This window comes from Terrapene carolina, unplaced genomic scaffold (assembly GCF_002925995.2).
Source record: "Terrapene carolina triunguis isolate 2854851 unplaced genomic scaffold, T_m_triunguis-2.0 Scaffold231, whole genome shotgun sequence".
NCBI lineage: Eukaryota > Metazoa > Chordata > Testudines > Emydidae > Terrapene > Terrapene triunguis.
Genome location: NW_020664582.1, coordinates 3524548 through 3538559, shown reverse-complemented (window position 1 = coordinate 3538559; position 14012 = coordinate 3524548). Strand labels below are relative to the sequence as shown.

General features: G+C 46.9%; 1 protein-coding gene across 3 annotated transcripts in view; it reads left to right on the top strand.

Annotated features, from left to right (window-relative positions):
• ATP2A3 (ATPase sarcoplasmic/endoplasmic reticulum Ca2+ transporting 3) overlaps window positions 1-14012 on the top strand; it is a 133769-nt gene that overhangs the window by 106598 nt on the left and 13159 nt on the right. Inside the window, exons 13-21 of one of the 3 annotated variants that reach the window (XM_026656434.2) lie at window positions 910-1128; window positions 2471-2806; window positions 3985-4205; window positions 5422-5624; window positions 6878-6963; window positions 8025-8158; window positions 8963-9080; window positions 9576-9693; window positions 12822-12897. In XM_026656434.2, the coding sequence (XP_026512219.1) occupies window positions 910-1128; window positions 2471-2806; window positions 3985-4205; window positions 5422-5624; window positions 6878-6963; window positions 8025-8158; window positions 8963-9080; window positions 9576-9693; window positions 12822-12897 (1511 nt within the window). Of the gene's footprint in view, window positions 1-909; window positions 1129-2470; window positions 2807-3984; window positions 4206-5421; window positions 5625-6877; window positions 6964-8024; window positions 8159-8962; window positions 9081-9575; window positions 9694-12821; window positions 12910-14012 lie in introns of all 3 variants that reach the window. The other 2 variants (XM_026656433.2, XM_026656435.2) reach the window with 2 other exon arrangements.

Genomic DNA, 14012 nt, shown 5'->3' with positions numbered 1-14012 from the left:
ACACAATCGGGCATGCAGGGCTCGAGCTGCCACGCTCAAAATAGTCCTGTAGATGCTGCAGCTCGGGATCCGAAGCCCACCCTGTCCTCAGGCTTCGGAGCCTGTACGTGGCTATTTTTAGCACGGTAGCCTGAGCTCCATGAGTCCAAGGCTGTTGACCCAGGCTCTGAGACTTGCTGGCGCAGGCTGTGGAGATGGTCCCTTAAAGACTAGACTGATTTCTCCCTCAGTCTGGATTCTTCTTTCTAGTGACTTGAACCAAGTCCATCTTACCAGCCACCCCTGTTCCCGGCACATAACCTTTGGTGCTGGAGGACCGAAGCTTTCTGTGGGCATCACTGTCTTTAAACGCTGACGAGATAGTGCCACCTAGAGGAAGCTAAGGATATTGAGGAAGAACCTGTGCAGTGGGCTCATCAGACTATGGCTATACTACAGATCTTACAACGGCATCGATGCCACTGTAGCGCTGCTAGTGCAGCCGCGCTATGCTGACGGGAGAGAATTACTCCAGCCCCTACGAGCAGCGGTAACTATGTCGGCAGGTGAAGCTCTCCCACCAACATAGCGGTGTCCACACCAGCGCTTACGTCGCTCAGGGGGGTGGCTTATTCACACCCCTGAACGACATCACTTATCCCGACGTAAGCTATAGTGTGTACATAGCCTTAGTTTCAGGATGGCTATGTTTTGTGGTTTTGTCTCTTGAACATATTATCTCCTTTTCTGAGACATTCTGCACTCCGTGACATGCTGTCTTCAGTGACTGCAGTATGCACTGAATACCCCAGGGGTTTAAAATTGGCTTTTGTTGATGGTTAGGGAAGTTTTCACTCAGTTGTGCTTTGCTCAGAAGGTAGGTTGCGAGGAGGCATGTGTGAGTGACTCTTGTTCCTTTTGTTTCCAAAGGGCGCCCCTGAAAGTGTGATCGAACGCTGCAACTACGTCCGTATTGGCACTAACCGGGTCCCCCTCACGCTCTCCACTAAGGAGAAGATCTTGTCCAAGATCCGGGAATGGGGGACTGGCATTGACACCCTGCGCTGCCTCGCTCTGGCCACCCGGGACACCCCCTGCAAGAAAGAGGACATGCAGCTGGAAGACGCGACCAAGTTCATTAACTATGAGGTGAGGAAGTGTTAAAAGTGACCCCTGGGGACAGAGCATGGGGGCCATTTCTTGAGAAACAAAGGGTTTGCTCCAGCTCTCCTTCCCCTGGCACAGATGCTGACGGGAAGGGCTCTGAGAGCAGCTGCTTGGAAAGCAGAGTGGGGAGGATGCGTTGGAAATGCCGGGCTCCATGTGCCAGGGGTGTGGTGAAACTCCAAGCTGGGGACTCTTCTGTTTCCTTTCTGCTCATGTAACTTATTTTGCTTCCTAATCCTGATCACTGCCCCTCCAGGAACACGCCGTGCTGGCTGCAAATGCATTTCCTTCTTCTGCTGAGTTTTCCCACCAACTTACAGATGTCTCATTGGAAGTTCTAACAGACTCGGTGGTTCCGACTGGTCTCTGAGGGTGTCTACCGGAGAACCAAGTAGCCCAGTAGTCCTGCTGTTCTGTTGCAAACCATAGCTGCTAAGAACCGTGTGACAGATGCTAGTCATGATGCATAGACCCCAGTTCAGCAAAACACTTAAACATGTTTAAGTCCCATTGACTTGAATCCATTGACTCAAGTACATAAGAATGGCCATACTGAGTAAGACCAATGGTCCATCCAGCCCAGTATCCTGTCTCTTATAGTGACCACTGCCAGATGCTTTAAAGGGATTGAACAGGACAGTGCAATTTATTGAGTGATCCATCCCCTGTTGTCCAGTCGTAGCTTCTGGCAATCAGAGGTTTAGGGACACTCAGAGCATGGGGTTGCATCCCTGATCATCTTGGCTTATAGCCACTGATGGATCTATCCTCCATGAACTTATCTAATTCTTTTCTGAACCCAGTTATACTTTTGGCCTTCACAATATCCCCTGGCAATGAGTTCCACCAGTTGACTGTGCGTTGTGTGAAGAAGCACTTCCTTATGTTTGTTTTAAACCTGCAGCCTATTGAGCATGTGCTTATGTGCTTTACTAAATCTGGGCCTTTATGCACTCCCAGGAAGCATGCAGATACCAAGGTGATGGGCATGGCATAAGAACCTAAACAGAATGCAATGAATAGCAACCCACTACAGTCTGTCAACTGGAACCTCCCCGAAGAACAAATCAGGATTACAGCTGAATTATTTTAAATGGAGGGTGATACTCTTTCGGGCCATAATATGCTCCCATTAGAGTTAGTGGGAGTTTTGCCATTGGCTGCAATGGGAACATGATTAGGCCTTTTAGAGAGGAAAATTTGCCAGCGTCTTTAGATTTTCCCTACGTGGGGTGAATTAAAGGCAGGGAGAATGACATGGCTCTGTCCCTGGAGAGGAGGGGCATAGTGACTGTTAATGTGTTTCTTCTTCTCTTGCCCTCAGACTAACCTAACCTTCGTGGGCTGCGTGGGGATGCTGGACCCTCCCCGGAAGGAGGTGATGTCGTCCATTAAGATGTGCAAGAAAGCCGGCATCCGGGTCATCATGATCACTGGGGACAACAAAGGCACAGCCGTGGCCATCTGCCGGAGGATTGGGATCTTCTCAGAGAAGGAGGATGTGACGGACAAGGCCTACACCGGCAGGGAGTTTGATGATCTCCCCCTGGAGACACAGCGGGAGGCCTGCCGTTCGGCCCGTTGCTTCGCCCGAGTCGAACCTGCTCACAAGTCCAAGATAGTCGAATACCTACAGTCTTTCCATGAGATTACAGCTATGGTGAGTCATACACAGGGCCCCTCATGGGTTTACTCATATTAATCATTTTGTAAGTGTCGCCTCTGTTGTCAAGAGCAGGGGATGGGAGTCAGTACTTCAAGGTCCCAGTCTGAGCTGTAGAGTAGGAGTGTTGCGCTGTGCAAATAAAATTTTTTTATCCTTATCCAATCTGCAAATGTGGTCTGCAGATATCATAGAAGATTAGGGTTGGAAGAGACCTCAGGAGGTCATCTAGTCCAACCCCCTGCTCAAAGAAGGACCAACACCAACTAAATCATCCCAGCCAGGGCTTTGTCAAGCCGGGCCTTAAAAACCGCTAAGAATGGAGATTCCACCACCTCCCTAGGTAACCCATTCCAGTGCTTCACCACCTTCCTAGTGAAAAAGTTTTTCCTAATATCCAACGTAGGCCTCCCCCACTGCAACTTGAGACCATTGCTCCTTGTTCTGTCATCTACCACTACTGAGACCAGCCGAGCTCCATTCTCGGGTATCCACAGATTTGCAGGGCTCTAGTGTTGTCCATTGGTTTGGACCAAAGGTCTGGGAGTCAGGACTTCTGGATTCTGTTCCCAGCTCTTCTACTTACTCTGTGTAGCCTTGAGGAGCACACTTAACATTTCCCATCTATACAATGGGCCATCATACTACTTGCCTACATTACAGAGCTGTTGTGAAGCTGAATGTGAGCAGAGCACTTAGAAATGCACCACAGCAGTGCCAAGTGGTGGTGTTTAAAGAACTAATTGATAGATAGAAGTCCTGCCAACAAACATGTATGAATTAATGTGACCCAGACTTGGTTCTCAGGCTATGTCTACACCCTGAGCTAGGGGTGTGATTCCCAGCTCCCGTAGGCATACCCACCCTAGCTGTCATCGAGCTAGCCTGCTAAAAACAGTAGTGTAGCCGTGGTAGCATGGGTGGTGGCGAGTGGCAGCACAGACTAGCCACGCCAAGTACAAACCCGCTTGAGCCCTGTGGGTACATACTCGGCACAGCTAGCCTGTGCTCCCATGACTACACTACTATTTTCAGCATGTTAGCTCTCGTTGACTACATCTACGCAAGCTGGGGTTTGCGCCCCTAGCTCATAGTGTAGACGTAGCCTTAGTTTCATGCCTAGGCTGTTTCCTTCTATAAAATGTCCTTTAATAAAACACCCATGCTTTGTCCAGACGGGAGATGGAGTGAATGATGCCCCTGCCCTGAAAAAGGCTGAGATTGGCATTGCCATGGGCTCTGGCACAGCTGTAGCCAAATCTGCAGCTGAGATGGTGCTATCTGATGACAACTTCTCCACCATCGTGTCTGCTGTTGAAGAGGGCAGAGCCATCTACAACAACATGAAGCAGTTCATCCGCTACCTCATCTCTTCTAATGTTGGAGAGGTCGTCTGGTAAGGGCTTCCAGTTCACACCTCATGCTAGGATAGTAGGAGGGATGAGAAATATCACCAGGACAGAACTGTGGCACCTTTAAGACTAACAGAAGTATTGGGAGCATAACCTTTCATGGGTAAGAACCTCACTTCTTCAGATTCTTCACTTGCATCTGAAGAAGTGAGGTTCTTACCCACGAAAGCTTATGCTCCCAATACTTCTGTTAGTCTTAAAGGTCCACGGGACCCTCTGTTGCTTTTTACAGATTCAGACTAACACAGCTACCCCTCTGATACAGGACAGAACTGTCCTTTCTGATACTTAAACATATACTCAGAGCTATATCCCAGTTGGTGTAAATCGGATTAGCAATGACGCTATGTTGATTTACATCCGCTGAGGATGTGGGCCTAGATAGCAGCACCACTTTAGGTCCTGTGCACTCTGCCTCAGTTAAAAGTGGCATGGATACTTTCATTCATATTTCTACACATTCAGCGGCTGCTACTAAAGCCAGCCTTTCCCTTGATGTGGTGTGGGAACCTCTGGCTATTTTACAGCATTTCCAATTTTGAGCACAATAAAGGAAGCACCATGAAACACTGCAGTATGATCAAATACCATGGTGTGACAAATATGCTGATCCTTAAGTGACAAGTGCTGCAGCTTGCTATAAGTGCACAACCCCAGTGTGGTGCTGATAGATTCCTGTGAGGGTATTTGTGTCTGACGGGGTGAATGAGAGACTCCATTACAATGCTCACAGCTTCTTTCACTGTGACCAATTTCCTGACAAAGGCTTTCAGAACAAATCAGTGTGTTCTGCAGCAATCCTGGCCATGTACTGATTGCTTGCAGTTATCTTTGGAACCCCTTATGTCAGAAATTCAGCAGGGACATCTGTGCTGGTGACAAAAAGCACATTGAACTGTTGAGATGCCATGTGATGGGCTCCTTATGCAAATTTACGAGTCTGGTCCCCAGTGGTGAGATGGGTTGAAACTGCAACATTCAGATCTGAGTTTCAAATTCCCTAAAGTTTGGAGGTGTTTGAATCCGGGGCTTTGGGGGTGAACTGCAAAATCCAAATCCATGTGTGGATTTTGAACAGCACAAATGTTTAGAGGGCATTTGGACCCCGGGTTTTGGATCACACTCCAGTTTTACAAGTGCAATCCTCTCTCTCCCTGGTGTGTATCTAACCTAGTGAGGTTGTGTCTTTTTCACCTGAAGTATTTTCCTGACTGCAATCCTGGGCTTGCCTGAAGCTCTGATCCCAGTCCAGCTGCTCTGGGTGAACCTAGTGACAGACGGGCTACCCGCCACTGCTCTTGGATTCAACCCCCCTGACCTAGACATCATGGACAAACTTCCCCGCAACCCAAGAGAGCCCCTCATCAGTGGCTGGCTTTTCTTCCGCTACCTTGCCATTGGAGGTAAGAGGCCCTGGCTAGAGATGTAGTGCCATGAATGGACAAAGTGCCGTGTATTACCCTGGCTTAAAACAATTGCTTACTAGCGTGTGTCAGGAGGGGTGGGTCCATTGTGATCTCTGGTAATGAGGAGAGGCTTATTCACAGTGCAGAGAGATGTAGAGATGCGCAATATCCAGGGAAAATATATTCCTCATAACAGACCAGGACTTTCATACAACCAAAAGAAGGCAACCCCTCAAGAATCCATCTCCTCTAAGATCCAGTGCATTGGAAGAGTTTAATCAGCTCAGTCAGACATCAGGCAATAGCTGAGAGATATTTCACCTTCAACTTTCTGATCCGGTGAGAGGGCCAGCTTGGGATTCTTGCAGTGTATGCACTTGACTGCCTCTGCTAGGAGCCATCTTTTTCTTCTGGCCAGGCTCCCAGTTTGAGCTACCCCAGTCCCCACCCACCCATTACCTACGGTTCTCTCCGGCACAGGTAGCAGCATGAGAAGGCATTGTGACAGAGAGCCCATAGCAGCTTTGGGATCAGACAGAAGGCCAGAGTACAGAAGGGGATGGGCAGGGAGCAGGAGGGTCCCCACCTCCTGGGGTGGGGTGGATTTTTGTAGTGAATGTCAGGACAAAGGAAGCAAATAGGAATGTTGATCTAGTGGATAAGGTTCAAGAGACCTGGGTTCAATTCCTGGCTCAGCTACAGAACTCCTGTGTGACCTTGGACAAGTCACTTATTCTACCCTGTGCCACAGTTCCCCATCTGTAAAATGAGGCTATCGCTTCTCTGCCTCTTAATGACCGTGAGGTGCTCTGGTACTACAGTGATGTACCTACACAGCCTGGGTAGAAGGGATCTTGTTTAAGAAAGGGCAGAGGGAGAGACCTTAGCAGGGTGTGAGGTGAAGCTGTGGCAATGCAAGGTGGGGAGAGAGGAGGGAGACAGGTTCAGGTGCAAGTGTTTTCAGAATTATTGCTCCAGGCTCCTAACGATCTGGGATGGAATATGAGGAGTCCCCCTGTGTGGGTCAGAACAGTTCAGATCTCTTTTTCCAATTTGCTGTTCTTCCTCTACCCGAATGAGCAGCGAGAGCCATAGCACAGGGTGGAATCTACAGGTTCACCGTCCAGCACAAGGCAGTGTAACCCTCAGGGCCGGAGGTCCCTATGCTAACGAATAATATAGCTAGCAAGAACCAAGCAATTAATCCAGTGCTTACAGGGCTACACAACCTGCTCTCTCTTTGGTTGCAGTGTACGTTGGATTGGCAACGGTGGGGGCAGCTACCTGGTGGTTCTTGTACGATGTTGAAGGGCCGCAAGTTACCTTCTACCAGTTGGTAAGTTGTGGCAGGGAGGGGGAAGGGAAGACTGTTTCACTCGAACACCACTGCAAACCCTAATATCTAGGCTCCCCAGCAGGATCACTAGAGGATTTGTTTTCCTGCCTGTCCCCCTCTTTTAAAAATTAAATTTCGAAAAGTTCCCAAGTCATTAAAAGAAAATGTGTCAGCTGAAACAACTGCAAAAGCTCCCTCCCAGGTGAGATCCCATCTCCCATCAGCTGGTCAGCACGGTGGTGACTTTACCTAAAGAAACATCCCTCGTGTATCCCCAGACCTGATGGCCTGTAGGTGTGCACTCCACCCATGTCACTGTGAGGAGTCAGAGAGACATTCGTAGGGAGTGCAGCAGGAATTGCAGTTATTCCGCTTGATCGCTGCCACTCTGATCAGGTGGGGAGAAGGCAAAACTTCCCTATCGCTGCTTTAAGGCATCAGTTTTATGCCCCTTAAATAAACAAATCTCTTATTACTCGGTATGTTTCTAGTGCATCTAGTGCCAGATTGGCTACCCTGGAGACTGATTATTGCATTGATAACTCCTAAGAGCTCCAGCCAAGGTTAGGGCCTCATTGTGCTAGGTGCAGTACAAACAGGAAGAGTCATTCCTCGCCCTAAGGATCTTTCATTCTGTATAGATAAGACATGCAAAGAGTGGGAGGGAAAGCAGAGGCACTGGGAGGGAAATGGCCTTGCCAAGTATGTGATAACTGGTGTAGAACAAGGAATAGAAGCCATGTTTCCTGACTTCAGGTATGATTAATGCCAGTTGCAGAGGTAGATTTATTTTTTTTAATGGAGACACTTGTTCACTTGGAAATAAACTGAAACAACTAATGAATCAAGTTCACATAGACTACCTAGAAGCTGTCCTATGATTACTGTTGACCTACTAGATGGGCTGGATTCAAACCTGAAGATGAATGGCTTCATATCCTCTTATCAATTCCCCCTGAGCCAAGAAATATGTAATAGAACCACTGATAACTGGGGTTCAGATCCCACCAGCAATCTGCCACTTCTGCCTGCTTCATGCCTGTTACTCTTTCTTCTGCCAGAGGAACTTCATGAGATGCACAGAGGACAACCCCATCTTTGAAGGCATTGACTGTGAAATCTTCGAGTCTCGTTACCCAACCACTATGGCTCTGTCGGTGCTAGTGACGATTGAGATGTGCAATGCTCTCAACAGGTACAGTACGTATGGGAATATCCGATAAAGCATTCTGCCCTGAATAACATGTGAACCAAGCAAACATGTTACTGTCATTGGAGATGGCAATGTAAATACATTTGGATCTCTTAGTGGACATTTTGGCCATATTAGCAAGCCAGTAATAATTGGATCCAGATCCATTTTGGGTTTGGTGTTCAGATTCAAAACCACTCCGGGCTAAGGGTCAGGCTTGGATCTCACAATGCTGAATTCTCACTAACTCTTCTGGTAAAATCTGGAGCCAGAACAAGCAAATAGTTTCCTTTGCAATTTTGGCTCTGACCCATGGATGGATCAGGGCTTCACGCTGGAGGTTCTGGTATTGGCTGTCACAATGAGTAATATTTTGGTGCTGTATGTGTACCTGTCCAATGAGTCTGGGAATCTGGTACTGAAGGAATAGCATGACATCAGCTATTCTCAGGCTGACCCGAAGAAGAGCTCTGCATAAGCTTGAAAGCTTGTCCCTCTCACCAACAATAGTTGGTCCAATAAAAGATATTACCTTACCCACCTTGTCTCTCCATCTGAATAGTGATATATTGCATGAAATTCACTTCAGAATATTTATTTCCAGAGCCTAACAAGCTTGGAAGGAGAATAATGTATGGTAATGGTTAAGTAATCCTTTTTCTTGGAGAAGGCTTTTATGCAGAGATCTAGCAACATATTTCTACTGATTAAGAGGGCTTAGGGATATATTGATTGATCCAAATTATACTTGAGGACGGGTTATTTAGTGGGTCATTTGATCTAACCTCTGCCCTCTCGTTCTTGCAGTGTGTCTGAAAACCAGTCACTGCTGAGGATGCCACCATGGCTCAACATCTGGCTGCTGGGGACAATTGTCATGTCGATGGCGCTGCACTTCGTGATTCTCCACGTGAAGCCTATGCCTGTAAGCGATGCAGTTAGCACAACACGCAGCTTGTAGGGCTGTTCTTTTGACAAGAAAACTCCGTTGTACGTTTTACTTCCCAAGTCTTTGCTGATTTTCAGTGGGACTTCCCTGCCCAAAGGGTTTCCACGATCGAGCCTTGTGATTCAGAAGGATACAGGACTGGGAGTTAGGAGTCTTGGGTTCTAGTCTCAGGTCGGCAACGGAATTGCGGTGCGACCTTCAGCAGTTACTTCCCCTGTTTGTGCCTCACTTTCTCCATCTGTAAAGTGAATGTAAATGATACTTACTGTCCCTTGCCAAGTTCCTTGTCATTATCTGTTCAAGCCTTAATGAAGTCCCTCTCTTTGCACATATATGATCCGATCCAGAAGGCCTGGTCCCTTGCACATCTCTTACCTCAGTCCACATCCATATGAACAAAAATGGGTCTGATTTTTGTCTCTCTTCCCCCTTCCCTGCTAATAAATATATTGAATTCTTCCTGCCTTGCAGCTGATCTTCCAGGTGACCCCCCTGAGCTGGCCGCAATGGGTGGTCGTGTTGAAAATTTCCCTGCCTGTTATCCTGCTCGATGAAGGACTCAAGTACCTTTCACGCAACCACCTAGAGGGTGAGCACACTCTGCAAAGTAACTGCTGACTGATTTCTGTACCATGGCGCTTGCTTTGTGCTGCTTTGTGCTTTCAGGCACGTGCCATTAGCGTCTCTGCTGAAGTAAAGATTGGTCCATGCACACGCAGTCATACTTACTTTTCCCCCAGTGTGGTGTATTACAAAGGATCTGTCCTTCCCTATTTTTTTTCTTAATCACTTACAGTGGTTGACACTAAAATCTTGTAGTGCATTATGGACTTGACCACAATAAATTGGAACAGCCTCCTCCATTGTCTATCCAAACCGCCCCCCCTGATTCAACTCCCATTGAATGTTTCCATTGACTTCAGTGGGAATTGGATCAGCCCTCTTTAAAAATCTGTTTCTTCCAAGAATTCTTCTTGCCTTGTTCTTTTGACTCTTTCTCCTCCAAATGATGGTTCTGTCCTGTTTGCTCTCTCTACTGTATGACCAAAAGGTGCTGAGCACCTGGAACTTTGATTGACTTCAGTGGGAGTTGCAGATGCTCATCACCTCTCCGAATATGGCCCTCATGTTGTAAACAGGAAATATTGTATAGGTCTAGTCCTGCACCGTTTACGTCAATTGAAGGTTTACCAATATCTTCAATGGCAGTGGGTTTGAGCCCGGTGCTCTAAAGTACAGTGGATATTTACAGAGCTCTGTGAATGATATTTAATATGCTAATATTTTCTTCTTGTTGTAATGAAATATCGCAGTGAGCAATCTCAACATCCTAAGTTAAATCTTTCCTTTCTTTTCCTTTTATGACAAACACTGTAGTCTTTCAATAATTCAGCCAGTGGCCTTCAAAACTCTGCCCCACTACTTTCCTGCCATCCTCCTAAGCAGACCTCTGGTATTTGTTCCTTTATTAGTTAACTCATATTCTCCAGAACTTGGCACTAAATCAGAATCTGGGGTCTGACATTTAAAGTGACTGGGATTGTAGTAGATGAATGGAGACGTCTTTTTAAAGGGAGTTTACCCAACCCAGCAATGTTGCCAGAAAGAACATAGACATCAAGATGGGAAGCTGTCCCGCCGATCCTTCTTTTCAGAATTCCCATGACAGGAAGAAGGCTGAAGGGGTTCTGGCTGTCACCTTACAAAAGAAGGGAGCCTCGGTGGCCAATCCCAGGTTACTTTTGTTGCTCCTCTTCATTTTTAGCTTGCCAGAAGGTTGCTCTTCTTATCATGGGTGAGTAGTGGATGACCTGGCAGAGTTCTTTGACTGTGTTGTTTTTCTTCACCTTGGGTAGATACTTTGACCATATTAATAATCATTCCATTACAGGCAGCATGTGTCCAGGGTGCCTTTCTTAGTACTTCTTCCTTTTAACTTCTGAAGACAGGTCTCTTCTACCCTGTTGAGGAGGGATTCCTTGGGATTGTAATCATTAGGGGACAGCTTGGTCACTGGTGAGGACAAGCATGTGCCTTCTGAGATAGTGCTTATGAAAAGCTATCTTTTCAAACGCTTTGCTACCATATAGTTTGCGTGGCTTCTTCAAGAACACCTGTGCAGCCCCATTGCTTTCATATTATACACTAACACCTGATCAGTGGGGCTGCACAGATGTCCTCGAGGACCTACTTTGGCCCACAGAACTCTTCCATTACTGGGGATGATCCACAAGACAGACAGACCCCAGCTTGTCTCTCTTCAGCCTGCAAACTCACCTGAGCTCTGAGCTTTGTTTCATAAACAATCTTCTTGACTTACAAACTATGCATATTTTTATATGGAAATATTGAATAGGGAACCCCACTGTGCTATTTTTAGAGTCACTTTTTAGGGCAGAACCACCCTTTAAGATTGCCAAGAGCCACAAGTACTGAACAAGCAATCTTTCTGTGACTCTTGGACAGTTGTGCAGCCATTGTACAGTGACACCAGTCCTGTGTAGGTGCAATGGCAAATCTGAAGATGAAGGTTAGGTGCGCTCTGCCACCCAAAGCATGAGCATCCCTGCATTGCCTCGCTTCCTGAAATGTGCTGGCGTTTTCAAAGGTGCCCTTGCTTTCTTGCCAAGGATTAGATCCTCCTCCAGCTGGACTGTGTCAGAAGGTGAAAGGTGATGGTGTATATGCCAACGGCATGTCCGATTTGCTCAAGGATACGTCATTAGTAAGACCTGCCACTGCTAAGGAGATTCAGCTAATGTGTTAAAGGCCTTTGCTTTCAGAGCAAAAGTTCTCTCTAGATATCACCATGTAGTCTCTGGGAGGTCATCACATATGGTATAACGAGGACTATGAAGCCATCTGAAGCTGTTACAAAAGATAATGCAGCACCAGCTTTGGATAAGATCAGGCCCTATGGTTGCCTGTTCAGCACTTGGCCTTGTTCCAGGCAAATGCTTCCGATCCTTTGTGGGCAGAATGCTGCGACAGTCCTCTTCCTCTCTTGTTCACAAAGATGCGCAGTCTGGTGACTGGAATGAGACTCTCCTCTGGCACTGCTGTATTGGCCAGAGAGGATCATGGTGTTACAATTTCATTGGTGTACCCTAGTTGTGTGTCCTTCTACAACAACCTCTCTCACCTCTATCCAGTCCTCCTAATGGGCTTCTTCGGGTGTTGCCTCTCTATTGATTTAACTGTAAGGTCTTTCAGAAAGTTAGTCAGACTCTTGCTTCTCTCTACCTTACCCTCAACTCCCAATAACCAAGTGTAATGATAGTCTTGTGGTTAAGGGCTTGGGAGACCTGGGTTCATTTCCCAGGCTCTCCCACAGACTCCTTCTATGACCATCATCTCCCAAGGGGGCTTTGGCTGCCACTGTAATACAAACAAGAATTTCCAGAAGTGATTGCACCAGCTATTGATGATTCTAGCTGCTGGGTCCCATCTGCCATGCTTCCAACCCACCCGTTTGTCCGCACTGTTTGCCATGCAGCTGCATCATGCTAATGCTGATTTCTGTGACTGGCCTTTGTCTGAACTCTGCATCACAATCTCTTGCCACTATTTAATTGCAGCAAGAGAACAAAATCATACCAGCCTGTGCTTCAATTGTCACATTGAAAAAACCCCAAACTCCTGTATTTACTCCACCTAATTCCTCTGAAAACATTTTAAAAACCAATCCTTAAATCTAGCATTGTCATTTTTCACCAGGAATTCTCAGGACAGTCAGAGACACGTGGAGTGGGGAGCACCAGCTGAAAACCTGCAGGAGTCCAGATCAAACAGGGTTGGCTCTGTTGTGTGTATTGTCCTTGTCCATCATGTTCCTGCACCTGTGCCAGACTCTCTCATGTGCTGTGGTGACCTGGTTGTACAGCATCTCGGTGGAACCGCTGAACAGCACAGGCCCCACTCTGGAAAATGTCCTGCAATTGTTTAGTCTGTGATTATTATTCAATAGCCATAGGACAACAGGATCAAACAGCATCTCCAGTTCCTTTGTGAATCACAGAACTACACTGTTCTAAACAAGAAAAGCATGTGTGTTTGTGTAGGAGCGGTGGTGCGTTATCAGAGATGCTCTCACAACTAAAATATTATATTACATAGCCCCGAAAGGTCAGATGTTATGCAATGGCTTAGCTCCACTGACATCAGTTTACATCAGCTAATGATCTGGCCTCAAGGTCAGAATTTTCAGAAGGACTCAGCACCCGCAACCAGGGCCACATTTTCAGATGACGTCAACGCACTGGGTGCTGAGCTCTTCTCGTAATCTGGTCATTATTTTGGTGCCATGAGAGCTGAGCTTTCTAGTCCGAGTGGCCTCAGTTGTGGGTGCTGCACAACTGAAATTCTACAGAGTAGAGTGGTGGCTAGCAAGTGCTCGCTTGCCAAAGGGGGCTTAGCGCATGGGAAGGAGGAGGCTCTTCCAGCCATAGAGAGCTCCATAAGGCTGTTACTTCTGATAATGCTCTCGTAAAGGGGAGATTCCACTCACTACTTGTTTAATATTTGACCATATTTTCCCTTTTTCAAGTGTCAATAAGTCTCTTGAGTGGCTTTCTCTGCTAAAAAAAAACATTAGAGGCAGAAGTGCAGGTATCAGGTTGGAACAAATACATTGATGCAAACTCTGGAGGCTGAAAAAGTGTCGTCCCAAAGGCTCAACCTCATGCTTTACAGCTAGAAAATCACTTCTGAGAATGTAGGAACCGACAGACCAGATCGGTGCAATGGTCCATCTAGTCCAATACCCTTTCTCTGACAGTGGCCAGCACCAGATGTTTCAGGAGGAGTGGACAATTATGGAATCATTGGCCGATAGGGGAAGCTGCTTTTTAACCTCTGTGAGGTTGTGGTTAATGTATGGTTTCAAGCATAAGGGTTTTTATCTCTTTT